The 23,092-nt window shown below is 44.7% G+C and overlaps 1 protein-coding gene across 1 annotated transcript in view; it reads left to right on the top strand.

The window, feature by feature from the left end:
* The window catches only part of LOC113409651 (kelch domain-containing protein 4-like), a 43,189-nt gene that overhangs the window by 3,130 nt on the left and 16,967 nt on the right, over positions 1-23,092 (top strand). The window contains exons 3-7 of the mRNA XM_026663808.2: positions 392-470; positions 2,996-3,094; positions 7,964-8,100; positions 17,539-17,631; positions 18,484-18,643. Of these exons, the coding sequence (XP_026519593.1) occupies positions 392-470; positions 2,996-3,094; positions 7,964-8,100; positions 17,539-17,631; positions 18,484-18,643 (568 nt within the window). The remainder of the gene's footprint in view (positions 1-391; positions 471-2,995; positions 3,095-7,963; positions 8,101-17,538; positions 17,632-18,483; positions 18,644-23,092) is intronic.

Genomic DNA, 23,092 nt, shown 5'->3' with positions numbered 1-23,092 from the left:
AAAATGAGACAGCCCAATTAGAGTCATAGCTGTGTGCCATGACAAAGCTAAATCTTTGCTCCTTATCCATCAGCATTAAAATTCAAATCATGTCAAAGGCCGTGGTTAATGACAATGTAATGTGTGTTCCTAAAATAGGAGAGGATTTCAGATTAGCCTTTCTGGAAGTTTCCAAAAAGTTAATTTCTTCAGAAAGTTTTTGGTTTAGAAATAAAAAAAGATATCAGAAACTTGTAGCTGTGTGGGTGATGGAGAGGCACTTTGGCCTGGAGGGGAGAAGTGCTAGCGCTTGTTAAATTATGCACCCAGAACTGTAGTGAGTAGCCTCTGAGCTGAGTTACAAATGGTTCTGTTATGTGCTGATGTCTGCCCATCTCTCTTTCTGACGCAGGCTGAATGCCTCCTTGTCTGCTCATCCCGAGAGAGACGAATTGATCCTTTTTGGAGGTGAATATTTCAATGGCCAAAAAGTAAAGTATTCTTCCATTTATCTATCCTTCCCCTCCCGCCCCATTGCCTTGACTGTAATTTGTATGGGTTTCATCTGGAGCAAAAATTCAAAGCGGAGGTCATAAAATATGCATTTTTCCCAGAATGAGAGCAAAATAGCCTTTAATTCCATGCTAATACTGTCTCACACCTGAGCTCAGCTGCGTCAGCAGGATCAAGGAGCACTGGGGTCCATTAAGGGGTCAGAGTGACTGCACAAGCATCAATATTGCAGGGCATCATAATTTCTCTAGACTTGATATGGACCATATTTGCCCCTCGTCTTTGGTTCCTGTTGTACTGTGTGTTTGCCCCACCGTGAAAGTGAGATGCTTCTGTTAGCCCAGAAGGGGTAAGCACTGGTGGTCCCTCAACAGTTTCTGCCTGCAAATCTTGCACTGATTTACCATATTCCTGGAGGCGGGAAGCTCCTTGTGATTCCTGGAAGCTCAAGTCTGTTTATAGTCATCGGGCTTTGATTCAGCACTACCCTAGCCTGCGCTGGCTGTTAACAAGTTCCACTCGCTTTCAGTCTATCCTAGCTGAGCACCGCCTTTATAGTACTCATCAGAACGGCCATACTGGGTGAGACCAAAGGTCGCTCTAGCCCAGTATCCTGTCTTCCGACAGTGGCCAGTGCCAGATGCTTCAGAGGGAATGAACAGAACAGGGCAAATAACGAGTGATCCATCCCCTGTCATCCATTCCCAGCTTCTGGTAATCAGAGGTCCAGGGACACCCAGAGCATGGTGCTCCATCCCGGCTAATAACCATTGATGGACCTATCCTCCAGGAACTTATCTAGTTTTTTTTTGAACCCTGTGATAGTTTTGGACTTCACAACATCCTCTGACAATGAGTTCCACAGGTTGACTGTGCATTGTGTGAAGAAATACTTCCTTATCTTTGTTTTAGACCTGCTGCCTATTAATTTCATTGGGTGACCCCCTAGTTCTTGTGTTATGTGAAGGAGTAAATAACGCTTTCTTTTTTATTTTTCTCAACACCAGTCAAGATTTTAAAGACCTCTATCATATCCCCTCTGTCTTCTCTTTTCCAAGCTGAAAAGTCCCAGTCTTTTTAATCTCTCCTCATATGGAAGCTGTTCCATACCCCTAATATTTTTGTTGCCCTTCTCTGTACCTTTTCCAATTCTAATATATCTTTTTAGAGATGGGGCGACCAGATCTCCACACAGTATTCAAGGTGTGGGCGTACAAGGGATTTATATAAAGGCATTAGGATATTTTTTGTCTTATTAGCTATCCCTTTCCTAATGGTTCCTAACATTTGGTTAGTTTTTTTGACTGCTGCTGCACATTGAACGGATGTTTTCAGAGAATTATTCACAATGACTCCAAGATCTCCTTCGTGAGCAGTAACAGCTAATTTAGATCCCATCATTTTGTATGTATAGTTGCGATTGTTTTCCAGAGTGCATTACCTTGCATTTATCAACATTGAATTTCATCTGCCATTTTGTTGCCTAGTCACCCAGTTCTGTGAGATCCCTATGTAACTCTTTGCAGTCTGCTTTGGACTTAACTATCTTGAGTAATTGTGTATCATCTGCAAATTTTGCCACCTCACTGTTTACCCCTTTTTTTCAGATCATTTATGAATATGTTGAACAGCACTGGTCCCAGTACAGACCTCCGGGGGACACCACTATTTACCTCTCTCCATTCTGAAAATTGACCATTTATTCCTCCCCTTTGTTTTCTATCTTTTAACTGGTTACAGATCCATGGGAGAACCTTCCCTCTTATCCCAGGACTGCTTACTTTGCATAAGAGCCTTTGGCGAGGCACCTTGTCAAAAGCTTGCTGAAAGTCCAAGTGGATCTACCCACTGGATCACCCTTGTCCCCATGTTTGTTGACCCCTTATCATGGGCAGCCTTAGGCTGTGCAGCTGTGTTGGGCTCCATCTTTCAGGAGCTTCACATCTCAAACATGCACCCAATCCACCAGCCAGGGAGCCATCCCTGATTTTCCCCACAGTGGTATCATTTTACCCAGGCACCAGCAGGTTGCGCTGCAGACTGACTTCCCTCAGTAGTGTCCTTGGCTTAGAAAGCTGTTCCTCATCCGCACCTCCTGGCTTCTTGGCCCATGTAAGCTGTGTGTAGGTCAGCAGTGACAACAGAGCCTCAGACTGCTGGTGGAGGCTCTTTGCCGTCTGAGGTGACTGCAGGTAGGGAGATGGTGGGTGGACCGTCTCACAAATGGGGTGGGAACAGGATGGTTCCATACGCGTATTGCTTTGCATAGAGCCCCGCAAGCCATAAACCCAATCCTGCCTATGGCACTCTGATCCCCTAGCATGAGAGCAGAGTGACGCCATGGACCCAGCAGGCTGGTCTTGTCTTGTTCTTGCTTAATAGAAAAGGACTGTTGCATTCCTTCAATGTCTGGTAGAGGCAGGTTGAGAATTTGACACGCTTCTGTTAGGTAAAGTTAAATGGCGAGCTCTGGTGATACCCATTTTCCTTTTCCCTCCCACAGACGTTCCTGTATAATGAACTGTACATTTACAACATCCGGAAGAACAGCTGGAGTAAAGTAGATATCCCAAGTCCTCCTCCCAGGCGCTGTGCACATCAGGTAAAGCACTTAACCTCCCAGGCAACGGAACAGCACTTAGAATTACTCTTGACGTTGTATTTCAAGATGCTATGGTAATAGACAGCTGTGTTTCCAAGGGGTTACGACTTCTTAGTATCCTAGTCACAATGCGATGCCAACATTGTGATCAAGCTGTGGCTCGTTGTACTGAGAAATTAGAGGGTTGATCCTTCACTGTGACTTAAATGAATCAAACTGTACCATAGAATCTCTATGGCTAAAAATTCTGTGCTTGAATAATAAGAGTATAGCAGTAGCAATATACTACTGACCGGCATGGTGATGGTGATTGTCACCTCTCTGGGGCAGAGACCCACGTCTCTCTCCCTCCTGACCAGGGGGTTTTAAGGCTGTACAGCTCCCTGCCTTTCACGGTGATATTCCCAGCAAGCCAGACTTCTGAAAATGGCCAGTCCTTGCTTTGTCTTCGAGGGCTAGGACCAGTGTATTGCTTGCAGTTTACAAGTGACCACACAGCTCCTTCTAATGCTACGGTAACAGCAAAGCCTTTCCAACCCTTCCGCAAGAGTTGTGGCACCCTGTGTGTTTGCTGGATCAGGAAGAAGAGCCCCAAGTCAGTTTAAACTCAGGCTGTTTATCCAAAAATTCTTTCTTTGTCCTTTGGTCTCTGGAGAATCCAGTTGGACTGAGTACACGCCTTCAGCACCACCCGTGGTTTTGGTTCCTGGAGGAGCTGTGGCAGCCCTCCCCCATGGAGTAGGACACAGTCGAACATAAACCGTGCAATTAATACAGTGGACCCCAAAGATACTTAAACTTAATTCAGTAAAGTCTCCCAAGGATGTAGCAGGAAGCTGCCATATCTGTCACACACAATTTCCCCATATTCCGCAGAGGCAACTGATGCCTATGCAGAGGAAATTATTCTGTAATTTCTGAGATACTCCACCCAGCAGGCTTCTCTTGTTCCTTCAAGGATGTGCAGCCCTTCACCTCTTGAGTTACCAGCTCAAGCTAGGTGAGGGAGCAGTTCGGTCTTTCTCTCCTCTGGTGCATTTGCCAATACGGTTTCTTGTCAGTGCCAGTTGTGGAGGTGGTTTTTATTATGCAAACAGCTGTGCCCTGGGAACTAGGCTGAGCCCTCTCTCAACTCATTTTACACTGGCCAGTTGTATTGGTTGCCTGCTGGAGAGGGTGGATCTTGGTGCAGGAGGGAATCTGTCCCAGTAGGTATAAAAAGTTGCCTTAGGAACACGTTATTTGTCACACCGTATCAGAACACTGTTCCCTCAACCTGCAGTAACATACAGAGACAGTTGTCCAGTGACGTGCATGCTCTGGGGTGGGGAACAACTGTCATTTACCCTTGTGACAGCAAACCTAAACTGCAGACTTGCTCCACGTCGTCCATGTCTGTCCTCTGGTACTTTTAAATTCTCCCAGTTAAGCGTGATGATGCTGACTAAAGCCCCAATCCTCTGCTTGTGCTGCCTGAGTAGCCTCTTTGCAGACCACCCCACTAATTTCAGTAGGGGGCTGCTGGTGTGGTTCACAGTGCAGAACTGGGGGCGTAGGTGTGGGACGATTAGCATGGGTTGGGGGTTTTTATAGTGATTAGAAAAGTAATAGATTTTTTCTCTTCTAACCCAGCCTCCTCTGATGTTCTCTTCCCCCTGTTGGTAAAGACAGAATCACCATGAGACTCTGATACAGCACAAGTGGTCTAGGGGTGGGGGCTTTTAAATGAATACTACTTGGTTGGTTGAAAGCCCCCAAGGTTGCTTAATAAAACCTTGCACTTCTGTAGCGCCCTTCAGCTGGATCTCAAAGTGCTTTTCAAGCTAGGTAAAGGGTCTGCAATGTCACTGAAATGCATCCACTGCTCTGGTGGGACAGTTTTTTACATGTGCAGAGCAGTTTAGGACAGGAAGTGAAAACAATATGGAATTCAGACAGGAGCAGTGTAACTGCTCTGTATGAAATGTGGGCAGGACACCAGGGTAAATACCTGATTTATCAAAACAAACAAACCCAAACAAACAAGGGATCTCTGATTGCCACAAGAGGTCAGGACCTTGGCTGTGTCTCTCATCTGAAAGACAGCGGCACAGTACCACTGGCATCATGCTGGCATGTTGGACCAGGCATTATTATTTGTAGTATAGAATCACCTAGGAGCTCCAGTCTTGGACCAGAAGCCTTTGGTGCTAGGTGCTATGCGAACACAGAAGAAAATGATAGTTCCTGTCCCCAAATGCTTAGAATCTCAGCATAAGAGAAGAGACAACAGATGGAGACACACCGACCTAGGGGAGAATACAATGAAACCATGAGGCAAGATTGGTCAGCATGACAGGCTGTGGGCTCAGCAGGCCAGCAGCCTAAACTATTGTCAAATTTCTGTTAGGTTTCACAGCAGACTCAGCTACTGATTCTGAAGGAACAGCTCCACTTGCTGAATTGGCAACTCCGTTTCCCACAGTGGCTGGGTTCCTGATTCAAGTCTTGACCTAGTCCAACTTTGCATAGCCTGTGAAATTCTTATTTAATATTTTATATTACTGTAGTGCCCAAAGGCTCCAGTCAGGGTCAGGCCCCTTAGTGCTGGTTGCGGTACTAATATAGAGGTAGACTCGATCCTTGCCTCAAGAGTTTGTGATGAATTACAACACCAGGGGAAAGAGCTGCAAGGAAACAGGATTCTAAAACACTGATTCATTTCCCATTGTGCACTGTGATGAGTACCCTAGCATTTTCTGTAGGCAGAAGTGTGACCCTAGAAGGAAGATTGATATCAGTCTTTAGGTTTCTTGGAAGTTTCCTTTCACTTTTAATGATCCTATCTGCAAATGCTCACTCCTAAGTGTGGTAGTACTTACTACGGTGAGTCGTCCCAGTAACTTTAAAGGGACTACTCAGCGTAGTAAGTACTATGTCCAGGAGTAAGTGCTTGCAGGATCAGGCCCTTTGTTTTCCCAGAATCTTTACATTAGACAGACAGAAAGCTGTTTGTAGCGAATTATATTTACACAACTTCAAAATCTCCTAAGAAAAATCTTAAAATAGATGTTGAGTGACACCTATAGGTAAGGTATTGGAGTATTTAAGGTTGTATATTCCAGATGGTAGATGTGACAAGTATTAACTAATGAGTACATAAAATTGTTAATCAGACACAGGCAGGCAAAGCATTTACCTTTCCAAATGGGCTAGGATCTAAAATGCATCGTTCATGTGTGTGGTATTAATCATGGTTTCAGAGTAGCAGCCGTGTTAGTGTATGTATATATATCTCCTCAATATATTTCACTCTATATGCATCCGAAGAAGTGGGTTGTAGCCCACGAAAGCTTATGCTCTAATAAATTTGTTAGTCTCTAAGGTGCCACAAGTACTCCTGGTATTAATCATGGTTACTAGTTGCTGCATTTTTGATAAACCACAAGATAAGTCTGGGAAAGTAACTTCAAATAATAATTTTGAATAGGCATGGAATGTGATGTCATAGAACGAATGCATTAAATTGCCAGAAGTTACGGTTTTCTTTTGTTAAAAGGAGATCCTTTTTGCTAATACAAGCTCTGCTAATCCTGGCTGTTTGAAGTGATAGTGTCCAGCAGGTGGCACTCTAATAATTAAATCTTACTACCAGGCTGCCTACCAGGGAATTGCAACAGACAACTAACTGCTCATGTCATTTTTTGTTTTAATTTTTCCTGGAGCGCTTTGCGGTGTATTTTCTGTTTGATATTTAATTACTGTTACAGGGAGAAAATTCAGCAAAGTTAACTGACTAGTCTCTTGCCTTCGCTGCAACTTTGTTTGTAAAGCATTTCCCTCATTAGCTAGCAGTTAGAGTAAACAGAAGTGCGTCTCTAGATCATCTGTGCATATCTGCAGCCTGGTTTGTTAGCTTTAGCCTCTGACACAGAATCGCCCCTTGGCATGACATCCTGCTGTTCCACCTTACAGTTGATAGGCTTTGGGTGAGAACCGCCACAAACAAATGCTACCAAGTATTTGTGAAGCTGGGATCTTGGCTTTGTAATTGATTTGGAGCCATATCTTCAAAGTGGTGCACACAATGACATACATGCTTTTGTACTTGCCCAACTTCTGTTTGCAAATACCAGATCCCCGTGGAAATCATGTGTTTGCACAAGAAGATAGCCAGTTAGGTATCTACGTTACAACATACTTTCCTGCAAATCCATGATTTTCATATGCGTTGTCTCTGCGAGTATAAATTAGGCTCATGCCCAAATCTTGGGAGACCGAGAACAAGGAATTGAGCCTGGATCTCCCAAGTCATAGGCTGATTCTTAGGCCGCTGGACCATCTTTCCTGTCATGGTTGTTCCTCTCATGAGGTTGCCTGCCCTTTTGTGGCACATTAACTACATGTAAGAAGGCAGGAACTTCCCCCTTTCTGTATGCCACTGTGTCTTCCCCAGACAGCCAGTGTTGTCTATGGGATGCATGGCTACAGCTGAACGATCGGAGAGTTGCTGCCAGACCCCAGTCTTTGGCATGATAGTCTTCTAGAGAGCTTCCCCTCTTGCTGGTGGGAGAGACTTTAAACATTTCTTTTGAAAGATAAATCCCAATGAATTTTCCCAGGGTGAGCCAGATTAACAGATCTGGCAGCATGATGCTGCAGTGAAGGGTGCACCAGAAATCCACCGCAGACAATAAGCAATTTTGAATTTAATCTCCAGATTTCTCGTCCTTCCATCCCGTAAGAGCTACCGTAGCCAAGCAATGCCGCAACAGTTGCTGCTATTTGTCTGTCATATTCCAGAAGCAGCTGCGTGTTTGACTGACTAAATTCCTGAGCCCCTGTCTTTTTAAAGGCTATATGACATGTTCTTTCTCTCTCTCCCGGCAGGTTGCAGTGGTGCCCCAGGGTGGTGGACAGCTATGGGTATTCGGTGGAGAGTTTGCTTCGCCTGACGGAGAGCAGTTTTACCACTACAAGGATCTCTGGGTCCTGCATTTGGCCACCAAGACTTGGGAGCAAATCAAGTAAGTGAGATGTCCTGAAATTAACCCTGTTGACTACATTTGCTCAGGCCCGGTTTGGTCCCTTGTGTGGCTGCGTGATTTTCCAGCTGTCTTCAGGTCTATCTTTGTGGGCTCTGATTATTTCTCATGGTGCATGTGCTAGAAAAGGTGGAGATGCTCTGTGACTCCCAGGGGGCCTGCACCCAGGAATCAATGGAAAATAAGAGACACGCTCTCAGTGGGCAAAACTGTAGCCCTTTGTTATCGAACAAGTTCTGCAGCACAGCTGTTTTTCTGCATTGTCGTTTTCTGCCATGACTAGCACTGTGTTGTGTGGCTTATTCTCCCCTCCCACTCTGGACAGCGATAGCTATCCTATTTTAATGCAATTCCCATTCATTGCTCCATCCGTCTAGGCTCTTGGAGAGGCCTTGCTTTGGTTTTGAGTTCTGGTTTAAAAACATGTTTAAATATCTGGCCGCAGAGCAAAGCTCTTGCACACCATTAGCAATCACTGTCCCAGAGAGGCCCAGTGGTGGAATAGTTGAGGTCTTTTGCATATCAGCACCTCCCTGCACTTTGGCTGCTAGCTTTTGTGTTAGCTTTTATGCATTTACAAGAGAGGATGAAGGTGTCTTTGAGGATAAGGTGATGGACTGAGGTACAGCAGCTCTGGGTTCAATCCTTGGCTCTACTACTGACCCTCTCTGTGACCCGGAGCAAGTCACTTAATATCTCTTTGTCTCAGTTCCCCATCTGTAAAATGGGGATAATAATCCTTACTGTGTCTGTCTTGTCTGCTTTGAGTGTGAGATCCTCAGGGCAAGGACTGTCTCTTACAGTATCTTTGCACGTATAGTAGGACAGTGGTCGGGGATTAAGCCACAGGACTGGGAATCAGGAGACTTTGTTTCTCTCCTGATTTTGCAGCTGACTTGCTGGGTGACCGTCCCTGTTTTTTCCCATCTGTAAAATGGGGGTAAGAATACTTCCCTGCTTCCCAAGAGGATGTCAGAGGCCTAAGTTGCTAGTATTAATGTAGCCCTTTGAAACCCTGGGATGGAAGGTGCGTGACATGCAGAGGCTGTCAGTGACAATGCAAAGAAACGGTTATGGGGGATTCCTGGCATGGGCTTCAGACATTTGACCACTCGATCAGAATCAGAATCCAAGTGATTCTCATTTTCAACAGTCCACTGGAGGCTGAGAGGGAGTTCGTTAACTTTCAGACTGCTAGTACCATCCCATGGCAATGAGTGCCACAGGTTAGCTGTGCGTTGTGTGGAAAAAGTACTTCCTCTTGTTTGTAGATGTACTTCCTCTCGTTGGTTGCTTGTGGTGATGCCTGGCTGCAATTCACTTGGTTGTGATTACATTTTGTTGCTCTCAAATATATGATTATAATTAGAGATGTAACTATTTCATAATTAAATCAATGTTCCTGTTTCTGTGCCTGCGGATAATCATTGCATCCTATTAACATTTAACAAGCCCTGAAACTTTTAACATTCACGATACCTTTTCCCTGGGATCTTATGTCACCATGGCCACATGGCTTGCAACCCTGTGTCCATTTGTCCCCTTGTTTTGCAGGCGACGCGCTTGCTGGAAGCCAGTCTTTCAGTCTGGTCTGCATTTCATGATAGCACATGTGCTATGCTCCTGATGTTAAAATAAAAACAAAGTGCATCTCCGCCTCCTCTTTGGGAAGAGGTCCAAGATCTGTGTTAATGAGAGATTTCGCGGAGGAGGGGGGAGACGTCTTTGTTTTAATGCTAACCTGACCGAGTGCGAAAATCAAGTTTCTGCTGTCTTTGTGCTGTTTCATGTGGCATCTTGATTACAGTCTGCAGGGGAAGGGGGGAAGGACGGACAAAGCAGATCAAATCTGCTGCGTTACGTTTTTGTCAGAGGCGTGAAACATGTTGCACTTGCTTTATTTGGAACTTTTGTCTGCTCTCTCGGGCCCCGATCCTACATGTGTGTAGCTTTATTCATGAGAGTATTTCCACTGAAGTTTATGGGAATGTTGCTGTGAATAAAGTTACACACCTGCTTAAGTGGTTTCCAGACGGAGGTCTAGATGCTGGCTACCTGTTGGGATTATTGCTCCCATGGGGATGGGTGATGCCAGGCGTAATCAATCCATTGTTACTAGAAGCCAGTACCTGTTGAAGTCTGTGTTTGCAGAGTACCTGAATACCTACTGGAGTTCTGTGTCAAAAACATGAATGAGTGTGGTGATTGTGGAGTTGCTGGACCAGTGCGCCTACGTTGGAGTCATGTTGCATTAGCAACTCTCGTGTTCTGAGGCTTCAGTTAGCAGGTGCAACATCAGCTTAACACACACACTGTATAGTCTGCATGGAATGAATGAATGCAGTGGGCAAATTTATCCAGTGAAACAGCAGAGCCCAGTATATGGGAGATTACAAGTTTGCCTTCTGCCAGCACCTTAACACTGTTGATTTGATTAATCCGTGCCACTGTGATAGCAGGTGGTGTTGCGAGAGAACTACTGTGGAAAAGCATTGAGCAACAAACCACCCCTGTTCTAAACAGCTGTTTCTCCGGCCTTTCCCTGTGTTCATCTTAAAACAAAAACAAAGAAATGGCTGGAAAAATGGAAGACAATTTCCAAACTGTGCCAAAAATTGATTTATTGAGATTACCCTGCTGTGGGCTTTGAAATGTGGAGTGGTTTCAGGTGACGCAAGCGCACACTTGACAGATCAGTCCATCGTGTACGAGGTGCATGGCTTCCTAGAACCATCTTGGAGCACCTGATTTCTACCCCTTTCATCCCTTCCAATAATGGCCTTTTGTAAAAGGCTCCTGGGGCGCTAGAGTCCTGAGTTCAATTCCTGGCTATGCCACAAACTTCCTGTCTGACCCTGGGTATGTCACTCAGTCTCTTTGTACTTCAGTTCCCCATCTGTAAAATGGAGATAATGCTGCTATTTTTCTTTCACTTTCTGTCTGTCCTGTCTTTGGGACAACTGTCATGCGAATAATAAGAAGAGCGGGTGTGGGATTTGTGTTTAGAGTCCTAATAATTTCTTACATTATTTAGTTCAAAGCTTCCATGACATTTCAAACTGGAATATTTACTTCTGAGAGAATAAAGTGTAATGAAGAGTCCTGTGGCACCTTATAGACTAACAGACGTATTGGAGCATGAGCTTTCGTGGGTGAATGCCCACTTCGTCGGTGCATCCGACAAAGTGGGTGTTCACCCACAAAAGCTCATGCTCCAAAACGTCTGTTAGTCTATAAGGTGCCACAGGACTCTTTGCTGCTTTTACAGATCCAGACTAACACGGCTACCCCTCTGATACTAAAGTGTAATGATTACACAGACTTCATCTGTGACTTTAGGCATGTCTCTCAATCTGTGCGTCAGTTTCCCGTGTGGAAAATGTGGATAATACTTCGTCTCCCACTCTTGTACTGTGTTGTCTATTTAGATCGCAAGCTTTTTGAGGCAGACACGGTCTCTCACTATGTGTAGGTACAGCGCCTAGCACAGTGGGGCCCCAGTCTCTGCTCTTAGGTGCTACTATAATGCAAATCGTAACAAATAATCCCAAAGCCTTCACATACTACGACATACATGCAGCTCTATTGAATGCAGCCACCTCTGGGGTGGAGACTGATGCATGGTAAATTAGCCACCAGTGGCGAGGGAGATAAAATTTTAGTCAAGGTTACACAGTAACACCATTACCCGCTCTTCTGTGCCTCAGTTTCCCCAGCAGTAAAATGGGGATAATGATACTGATGTACTCTGCAATTCATTTTGAGATCTATGGATGAAATGCGGTAGATAAGAGTCCGATATTATTATAAGACTGTGACCCAGGTCCCAGGGGAGCCATACTGAGGGTACTTAATTTGGGCAAACTGCAAAGAATGGGGCAGACAATCCCCACCTGGTTTGTCATTCCAGTACTTAGATCCACCAAAGTTAGCCTCATAAGCGCTTCTATAATACCTTACTGGTTGGTTACCCAGAAGGTTAGACCTCCACCCAAGTCAAATATGATGAGGATTACTGAAAATCTTATTTATCATATTAAGCAAGTTCTACCAATCCCAAAGGATCGGACACATTACTTCCCAGGTTAGTAAATATTCCAGATCTTACTCAAATACGCACTTACAGCCAATTCTTATTAACTAAACTGAAATTTATTAAAAAAGAAAAGAGGGAGAGTATTGGTTAAAAGATCTGTATACGTACACACAGACATGAGTACCATTCTGAGATCAGTTTTATAATAGAGATGGTGAGCTTTGTAGTTGCAAAGATTTTTTTCAGAACTAGTCCATAGTCCAAAATTCATATTCAGGTTGATCCAGGTGGGACTGGAGATCTCAGTCTTACGACTCAAGCTTCCCCTGCATAAAGCATCCAGCAGATCTGAGATGAAAAGGATCAGGGCCCAAGACAGTTCCAGGCCTTCTCTTGACAGCTCGGAGTTCTTAGCCGAACAATAGGCAATTATCGAGACTTTGAAGTAGACCTATTTCCTAAGCATCACCAGTAATTAGCTACACGGATTAACAAAAGGCAATTGCCTGTTTTCCACCTTTCGCGGGTGATTTGCTATATACTTCAAAGAGAGATCAATACAGTGATATCACTATATTTACAGTTCATTAACTGAATACAGCATAGACAGGAACTGTTTGATTACATTGTTAACTTCTGTCTGTCTGTCTATCTATCTATCTATCTATCTGTAAACACACAAAAACACAAACATTATCTACCAGTATGTCTCTAAAGGTTGAATGTGGGTCATTTATCCTGCAGGATGCTTAACCCTTTCCGGCATGTGTCACAAAGACATATCTGGGCATCTAGCACAGAGGCAGTGTAGGCAAGACCGTAGTCTTTTAAGTCCCCACTGAAAGAACCACAAGGTTTTGAATGTGTGAACCTGTGTAGGGTGAACAGTTGAGATCATCCTGCTGGGATCTGAACTTGCGTTTCTAGGAAATCTAGTTATTTCAGTCCTGGAGCTTAGGCCAGAAAGGATGGCTTAGTGATTTAAAGCCTAGCAGTTCGTGCTACTGGGCCTTTAGCAACGTCACAGGAAGCTTGAGACGTGTGGTCTAATTGATACTGATAGTTTTGAAATAAGAAAAGACAGAGCCCCAGTGCTTTGCAAAGGCTGAGAGATAAATGGAGCCTATGATCCTAATGCCTGTGCTGTGTGTGTCACCACACAGATCAAAGCAGCAATATTCACTACTGGACACATGTGACACGTGTAATTATTGCAGCCATTTTTACTTGTTTGCATTTTGCACGCATATTTTAAAATTCCAGCAGCTATGTTGAAACCACCTTTGTTTGTTTGTTTGTGTTACAACAGTGCCCAGAGGCCCCAATCCAGACATTATTTGTTGACCACTCTACAGCAGAACAAAGTTTTAATCAATTTGCACCTTTTCTTCCTGGAGAAAGCATTCATTTCTAGGCAGACAGCTCTCTATGTGTGGCCCCAGTTCACGCCCCAAAATGAGCCAATGAACCCCCAAAAGCCGGGTTGATACTTCCCTATATGGAAATCTGTCTACCCTGTGACCCCCTTCACTGGAGCCCCTGAGCACTAACAAGCACTGTGATACGTCTCGGACAGTTTTGTGAAATATGCTGTAAATATTTCAGGACAGCATTTTAGGAGCGATTGCTTAACACCCTTTACAAAGCAAGCTGGAGCAGTCCCCAGTGGCGCGACTGCTGCTGGAATCTTGTGTTTAGTTCAGGTGCCTGCAATCCAAGTATGTTGATACATTGGAGAAGGTTTAGAGAAGAGCCATGAGAATGATTAAAGGATTAGAGAAATGCCTAAGAGTGGTAGACTCAAAGAGCTCCGTCGTCTTAGCTTAACAAACAGAAAGTTAAGGGTTCACTTGATTACTCTGTAAGTATATATGTGGGGAACAAATATTTGAAAATGGGCTCTTCAGTCTAGCAGAGAAAGGTCTAACACATCCACTGGCTGGAAGTTTGAAGCTAGACACATTCAGACTGGGAATAAGGTGTGCATTTTTAACAGCGAGCGTAATTAACCATCGGAACAATTTACCAAGGGTCCTGGTGGATTCTCCATCACTGACCATTGTAAAATCAAGACTGGATGTTCTTTTCTAAAAGATCTGCTCTAGGAATTTTTCAGGGGAAGTTCTATGGCTTGTGCTATACAGCAGGTCAGACTAGATCAGGGGTCGGCAACGTTTGGCACGTGGCTCGCCAGGGTAAGCACCCTAGCGGGCTAGGACAGTTTATTTACCTGCTGACGCGGCAGGTTCGGCCGATCGCGGCCCCCACTGGCCGCGGTTCACCGTCCTGGGCCAATGGGGGCGGCGGGAAGCCGCGGCCACCACATCCCTCGCCCGCGCCGCTTCCTGCCGCCCCCATTGGCCTGGGATGTGTCTAGATTAGGTCCTGTTCTCCTGATAAAAGCATTGAGAATTTACAGCTCCCTCCCACCTGGCTGCATTGTGATATCAACCCCCATGAAACAAAGCTTTAATCATAGACTTGCTCAGCCTGTCTCTGAAATGTGTTTCTGGGCCACGAAGAGGGTACAGTATTTTACATTATTGCCAGGATTCCTTGACCAGATTATGAAGTTTCCTATTTGGTGGTGTGAGTCGTGTTAAACCTTCTGTCTCTATAGACAGGTACATCTTTAGATGATTCTGAGCTTTTTCTTTTTAACCTTTCCAGGGTTTTATCTGAAAATTATGATAAAAATGGATTAAAAACTGAAAGTAAATTATGAGCTAAGAGCTGAGTGGGATTTCCCCGCTCTTTATTTGTGTGTTGCCTTTTTAAGATTATAAACTCTTCAGACAAGAGAGTTTTCTTACTATGGTGCACTAAGTCTTCTAGCAAAAAATTCCCACTACCGGCGATGGTGGTACTAGTGTAGACAAGACTTCCGTAGCAACTGATGTTTTTAACATTGCCCTGTCTAGACCTATTCTGGGCAGGGTTAGATTACACAGTGGTTAAAACACCAGTGGTTCGTCTACTCTAATGCTCCTACTTTGGAGCTGCTCTGGTGGTAATAATGGTGGGAAACCATAGAATAGAGAGATCCCCTATGTCAGTGAAGTTTATAGAACATTATTGGTCTAGGGTTTAGAGGGGTGTTTGTGCTTATTCAAAGTGTTATTTAACCCTTACAAAATATAAAAGATGGGTGAAATTTTCAATTTAAACTGATACATTTTGCTCCATTGGGGTTAAATCTTGCCATCTTGTTAAATAATGCTGTATCTTGGTGAGCATGGGAGAGATCTTAGCTCGAAGAGATCTTAACTCCTAAATGCAGAAATCCATTTGGGGACCAATTTATTTGAAAATCTCTCTGCAGTGCTGTTCTCTGTATCTCCCTTGGGATCTGCCTCTGATTTTGCAGATTCCCTTTGCAATTTAAATGGAAGAGAGTCATTCCCCCCCTCCCCCATACCTCGCTTTCTCCAGAGCCTTGTTTTGAGGTGGAGGAGGAGGGAGTTGAAGCCTGACATGAAGTTCAGGATAAAAGTATTTTTTAAAATAAGGATTGTATCTTGGGAGGATTTTTGTTTTAAATCAAATGTTATAGAGTAGACATTCATTTAAGGCCCATTCCAGCAAGGTGCCTGCTGATTCCAGTAACCACGTTTTAGCATCTCTTTTGCATTCTAAATTGCAATTTTTAGGGAGGGGAAGAAAAATCTTCTGATCCAAAGCACAGCGAAGGTCAATGGGAGTCTTTCAGTTGACTTCACTGGGTTTTGGGTCAGGCTTCCAATTAGAATATTAATTGTTTGGAAAACATGGAGTTGATTGCACAGTTGCGTGTGCTTGTTTATTAAGCACAGTCATGAAAATCAATGAATAAGCTTTTTACCATTCAGAAATGGCAATTGGCTTCAGAGAGAACACTGACAATAGAGACAGAGAATATCTATGGGTCCAAAATTGCCTTGAAAGCAGGGTTTTATTTTATTGTAAACATTGATTTAAAACCCCTCTTAAAAAAATAAAAATAAAAAGGCACTATGCTCTGGGGAAATCTACTGGCAATTTCTTTATCAGAGAGAAAGAAAATAGTGATTTTAATGCATGATCAAACGGAAGATGCCTTTAACAACAAAAGCCTAGAAAACTGCACCTCCTCCTGCTAGAATAAAAATACATGAGAGCAATTTTAATTCATTTCTTACCTACATGCTACTCCTCGGATTGGGTTTTTTATTCTGACTAGTGTGAGATTGTCATTTTGAGGGGAATTTGGGGCTAATTTGCTCTTATCTGTGGAAATCTACCTTGGCTTTTTATAGCTATATAATGCCAATTGAAGGATAGCAATGGATTCTTTCAACCCTTGATAAACAAGTGGCTTGCAGTTCCGTATTCATTTAGGCGATGATCCTGCAAAGAGGCTCATGGGTTAACGTTATCTATTTGAGGAGTCCCATTGAGTTCAGTAGTGCTAATCACATACGTGTTCGCAGGACTGGTGCCTTAGCAGGGATTAATATGTGTAGAATTTACCTAGCGAGGCAAAGAACAAACAAGGAAATAAACTGGAAGTTTCCATATGAATTCATGCTGGGCCTCAAGCACAAAGCTGTATCTAGAGTCCCCCAAGTTTGGGAGTGTTGGTTCAGGCTGATTTCTAATGTGCCTATCAGTCAAATAAGGGTTCACGTCTGTTAATGTGGTAGATCTTTATTGTTCTTCAGAAAATGTTGCTTTCAGTTGGCTGGTTTCTTCCTACTGCTTTTGGGCATTGATAGATATCCCCCTGCTTATTTAATGTCTAAAATAATAATAACTCTTTGCACCGCTAGAGTGCCTTAATCTGAGGAATTCAAAGTGATTTACAAAAACACTATGTAAGCATCTCTGTTTTTCCTGTTAGACAGATATTATATCCTTAGTACAGGCTGATAAATTGAGGCAGAGAGGATAAGTGACTTGCCCAAGACTTCAGAGAGAAGTCAGTGTCAGAACCAGGACTAGCATTCAGGAGTTCCTGGCTCCCAGTCCTGCACTCAGATCATTAGACCATGTTGTTTTCTCTGTCTTTCTCTCAATCGTGGGAGTTAGCTGCTATTCATTAAACTCTCCTGGAAAATTAGCTGCTTGAGTCAGAATTGAGAAGGCTTCTAGATCTTGGGTAGCACAGAGACTAGATGACTTCATCACGAGGAACGAAACAATTACTGCAAAATACCTATTATGCAAACACTGAATGGTGCAAGAACACACATTTTTGCAAGAAAATGTACATTGTATTAAGGTAGCGAAATTCTCCGTGCTGTCCTTGCTGTTGGAAAAGAATCTGAATGAGCTCAGCGAACTGTTGCCAATATCTTTAAATAAGAACGAACTCTGAAGTCAGTAAAAGGAACCCTCACTGATCAGTGTAATCGCTTGCTTTTCAGGGTAACAGGGGGGCCCTCGGGAAGAAGTGGACACCGAATGGTAGCCTGCAAGAGACAGTTAATCGTCTTTGGAGGATTCCACGAGAGTGCCAGGTTGGTTGCTCCAGGATTCATAGATTTTAAGGTCAGAAGGCATCATGACAATCATGTAGTCTGACCTCCAGCATGACACAGGCCAGAGAATTTCCCCTCTTCGTTCCTGTATCAAGCCCAACGGTTTGTAGTTGAGCTAGAACATATCTTTTAGCCATCCAGTCCTGTTTTGAAGATCTCATGTGATCGAGAGTCCATCGCATTCCGCCGTCAATTATTTTGTTGGTTAATTACCATCACTGTTAAAGATTAAGACCGTATTTCCATTTGCCAAGCTTCAGCTTTCAGCTGCTGGATCTTGTTATGCCTTTGCCTGCTAGATTACAGAGCCCTTTACCGTCAGAAATCTTCTCCCCACGCAGGTACTTATAGACCATGATCAACCTCCTCTTTGATCAGCTAGATAAATTACATGGAGAATAGGGTGTTTTGAGTGTTGCACTCTTTTTTATTGGTTCAGGTGATCTCAAAAAAAGTAGTTAATGTATTAGCTCTTTTGTTGGGATTCTACTGTTTGCCTGGAGTTGCTGGGACTCCTTTGGAAGTAATGATTAATACAGAGCAGAGAATCTGGAAGAGGTTTTTGCCACCTGCTAAAGTAGCTTTGTCAACTGTACATGGGTGCTGTGCACTTGTAATTTTTGCCCTAGCAAATTCAAATTTTACACTGTACGTCATGTCATAAATTCATCGGCTGCAGAGGAAATGAACCTGCTTTTAAAAAGGTGAGGCCCACAAGGGGCTAAATTACTTGTCCACCTCTTCAGAGTGTCCCCATTGTGTCCCCGAAGTGACATTTTACCCTGTGCTAAATGGCAGTCTTTCATGGCAGTCTTTGTGTGCCCTAACTAGAGATTACGTGTATTACAACGATGTGTATGCCTTCAACCTGGACACTTTCACATGGACCAAGCTGTCTCCGTCAGGGACTGGCCCTGCTCCAAGGTCTGGCTGCCAAATGGCTACCACTCCAGAGGGCAATATAATCGTCTATGGTGGCTACTCCAAACAGGTAAGAGGTTCCTCTTGGTGAACTGGGGCAGTCAGAGGAAGGAGAGCCTGCTGGCTAGGGCCCTAGCCTAGAACTTGGGAGACCTGGGTTAATTCCCTGCTCTGCCTGTGTAGCCTTGGGCAAGTCACTTAGACTCTGTGTGCGTGAGTTCCCCATCTGTACAATGGGAATAATACCTATACCTATCTCATAGAGCTGGAAGGGACCCTGAAAGGTCATCGAGTCCAGCCCCCTGCCTTCACTAGCAGGACCAAGTACTGATTTTTCCCCAGATCCCAAAGTGGCCCCCTCAAGGATTGAACTCTCAATCCTGGGTTTAGCAGGCCAATGCTCAAACCACTGAGCTATCCCTCCCCCCAGCGCAGCCCTGGGGTGTTCAGTCGAAATACATTACAGATTGTGAGGTGCTCAGATATTACAGTAATGGGGCTCAGATAAGGACCTAAAGTAGGTAGATAAAAGATTGGAGATAAAGTCTCAGAGCATATGCCAGCCACTCGCAGCCCTGAGTTCAGAAGAGACTTCCCCCACAGGCAGGTTATCCCATAATTGTCTACGCTAGCGTTTTTCCCACCTCCCTCTGAAGTATGTGGTACTGGCCACGGTTGGAGACAGGATACCGCAGTGGCTGGGACATGGGGTCTGACGGTCTGGCAGCTCCTGTGTTGTTTTCTGTAAATGAATGATGTGTTTTTCTGAGCCCAGGTTTGCTGGGCCTGAAGCCGTAGGATTCCAGAACCAAAGTTTGCTGATGGTGTCTGATAAATTCCAGCGTATTATCATTAAATAGAGTATCATCAGTGACTGTTGGCCAGCTGGCCAGTGTCTGATAAATGGTCTTTTCCTGCCTCGTATCGGTAACAACCAGCATCTGGGAGTTCACTGGCCCTTAACGGGTCATGTCTCAGTCTATTAGATACCCACACTGAAGACCACAGCTGCCAAAATTGGGGTTGGGGGACTTCGTAGCAGGCCGCAGGGCAGAACATAGGAGGCATCAGTACCAATATTTCCCATGATTTTTCAACTTGTGGCAGATGGGCTGTCCTTTCTTGAGAATACCCTCCGGCCCTGTCATGCCACCCCAAAGCGACTATAAATGCCCAGCCTGTGTCCAAGAATGTCTCGCCCTCCTGAACCCAGATAGGAAAGTGTTTCTGCTCAGCCACATTGTCACTGAGGCAGCTGCATTCCAGCACGCATGGCAGTAAGGCAGGAGCTGCCAGCCTGCGTGTCCTTTCTCGCACTACTGAAGGGGTTAAGGGAGCACAGCTAGTTTGCAAACTCAGTCAGCCAAAAGGAGACCTTTGATCAGCACCAGGCTTCCTTTGCACGGCTTCTTGCCTTGTTAATCAAGGTAATTTATACAGGCCAGCCCTTTTGACCATATGTCCTCATTGACCAAGTGTCCCTGTCTCCACGCTGGGAGGCAGGAAGTAAACATTTCATTGGCAGCATTTGCAAAAGGCTCCTGCCAACGCTTTTAACGTTTATAATGCAGACCGTAGCAGCAGGATCTGGGTTTTATAACTCAGCAGAAAGGCATCTCTTCCAGCAGTGCAGCATCGGGGGAGGAGGATGCACTGTTCTTCCGATCTGAATAAATGAGCGAAGAAGAGAGGAAAAATATTCCATCTTTATATTTAGAAACATTTGTGCCTCCTCACGGCCCTGCACTCATGGCTGCATCTTCTCGGATGCACATTTGTTTAAGTAGTAATAGCAATATGGAAGATTTTCCACCTGAATAGGCTTTGTCCTGCTCCTTGCTTTTCCTCCCCAATTGCTCTGAAGATTGGAGAGCCGCAAAACCTGCTTGTCAGATGTGGGGGTTCTGCAGGCCACTGGAGGCAGCTGGGATTGGGTTATGTGCTGCAGCCCATGGAAATTCAAGCTCGTGCGGTTTTTTGGTTACAATTGGCTGCTGTACCAAGCTGAGCTGCGTCGCAATGTTTCCGGGTTACTTTTCTTTTAGGAATTTGGCAGATGAATAGTGTTAGGAGCTGAGCGAGGATGTCTGGCTGAAATTCAACCTTCCTGGTTAAAGCCCAAACAGCTGGCCTTTGTGCAGGGCGCTAAGCAGGGATTCGAATAGAGTGCAGTTCCTCATGGACCCAAAGGACAGCTTTTAGACTAAAACAGTGGCAACTGCTGCTCTGCACACTATGGGCCGGTAAATCCAGAGGCCTCTCACGGCGCACACGGCCCTGTTCATGACTGTCATGGAACCCCTTTCTGTGTTGTCCAGAGGGGAGTGGAGACCATCCCTCTGCATGACTGATCTGCCTGCACATCCCTGTTCTGGGCTTAAGTGATACCTGGGGCCTTGCGTGTGTCCCCCAGAGCATGGGTGAGTTTCACACTTAGTGGGTAAATCCAAAGACCTGTTGTATCTTAGCTGCAAACTGTGACCCAGTGCACTGGACAGAATTAATTTGTGTGGCCTGTAGCTGCCAGGAGATGTCAAGGTGACAATTTTCAGACCTGTCCTGATAGTTTCATTTGCTGAGATGAGTAAAATTACAGCGAATGGTTGTTTAGTACTTGATATCTCTGCTGACAACTGATTATGGAGTTGAGTCTCTCTAGATTTGGTGTGAAGTCAATCAGCAAACTGTGCATTGTTTAGAATAATTTGAGTATAGGCTCCCAGAGACAATGAGAGGGGTGTGTGTGTGTGTGTGTGTGTGTGTGTGTGAAATGCTGTCCTGAGAACCAATGGCATTGCTCAAAGCTGGACAAGCACCGAACAAGACACGGTTCCTGCCTCAGCTACTGAAGGAGAGAGACTGCAGTGAAGAGAGCTATGAAAAAATTTAAGCTAGACAGAATGGGGCTCGGCAGCCTGCATGCGTAACAAGCCAAGTGACCAAATGGAGCTCCATTCACAAAGTCAGCTGGAGATTTTTCTTGGGGCCAAGGTCAGAGCCGGTGTAAATGGGTGTGATTTGCACGGCGGTCTCTGGGCCCAGTTCCAGTGTGGAGGTTACATAGGATGTTTCAAGAAAGCAAGTATCAATTGTAATAGCTTCTCCTTATTAGCGCTGTCTCCGAACAGCTCAGCCATGTGGCTTAGTAGACATGGCTGGGGGGAAAACGATCTGACTCAGAACCAGCACGTTCACTGTTAAGGTTGGAGCTCCAGCCTTCTCTGTGCCCTCCAGGCTGCTATACCACCACACAAGCTTTGTGGAGCCCTAAGCGAAGTCACCTTATCTTTCATTTTCTCACGTTTGATCAGGAACGTTTCCCTCCCCAGAAGATCCTTTTCCCCCCTCAGCTCGTCCACTTGTCCCACCCAGCCTGCCACGTGAGCTGGAAGGGCAGGCAGCAAGGGAGGGGAGGGAATTTGGTCTATGCCATGCGTTGCTGGTGTTAGCGTTAGATGGCATTTGGGCTGGAGGGCCAGTAGTGCATATTGTGCAGGGCCTTGGGATAGTACAGGGCCTGTGGGTTTAAAGCTGCCCCTACAGTGCAGGGAGCTGACCACACAGTTTTAGCCTTGATGATGAATCTTATTGCTGTTTTGATCCTAGCTGCAGCCTAAATGTTGTTTGCTGTGGTGTGTGTATGATGCACAGCATCTGAAATGCACCTGTTGATCCTCACGACCAGTCTGTCAGGTAGCTAAGCAGTAAGTATTATGGGGACACTGAGCTAGAGAGGATGAAGTGACTTGTCCGAGGCTACATAGGAGGTCAGTGGCAGAGCCAGGACTCGAACCCAAGGCTCTGGACTCTCAGCCCCCTGCTCCAACCCCTTGGCTCCTTCACTCCTGCTCCAAGACGAGTGAAGTGCAGATTGCAAATGGCCAGCAGGTAAATAGTGAAAAGTAAATATAAATTTCAAAATTCTTTGAGCCTTACTAATCTACGATGTTATCAATAACACTGGGAACAATATACCTACTATATATCTTCACGTATCCCTCTATTCAGGTGTATTCTAGCAAATATTCTCTTTCATTTTCATGCACACTGAAAATAGCAGGGGCTACTTCTTTGGCTGCTGTCATCCTCATGCCTTGAAAAGTAACTTAAGGGGATCTTATCAGCTATCTCTGGTTATCCAAAAAATCCCCTTGGATAATTTATATTCATTCTTCACCCACTGATCTTAGTTTTAAGACATTCCCATTTTTTTGGCTTTCTTTTTTTGTGTGTGTCAGAGAAAGAGAGCGCTGCAGCTACTGCATCTCGGGCTGTTTAAAGTAATGAGAGTGTGCTATTGCTAGGCAACCTTAGCAGAGTGTGCCTGACTAGAACTCTGAATGCAGCTGGGAGACGTCAGGAAGCTAATATTGTTACACCTCACCAGTGAAAATTGGCTAGAAACCGCATTAGGGCACCTTGTGGGAGAGAGATTTTTGAATGCACCGAAGTATGCCATAGTGCGTTTTAAGGGGTAGCTTTTTAAAAAGCAGATTTGGTTAGGCTCTCACTTGCTGAA

This window comes from Terrapene carolina, unplaced genomic scaffold (assembly GCF_002925995.2).
Source record: "Terrapene carolina triunguis isolate 2854851 unplaced genomic scaffold, T_m_triunguis-2.0 Scaffold33911, whole genome shotgun sequence".
Classification (NCBI taxonomy): Eukaryota; Metazoa; Chordata; order Testudines; family Emydidae; genus Terrapene; species Terrapene triunguis.
Note: the sequence above shows the minus strand (reverse complement) of the source record. Positions and strands in the feature narration are given on the sequence as shown.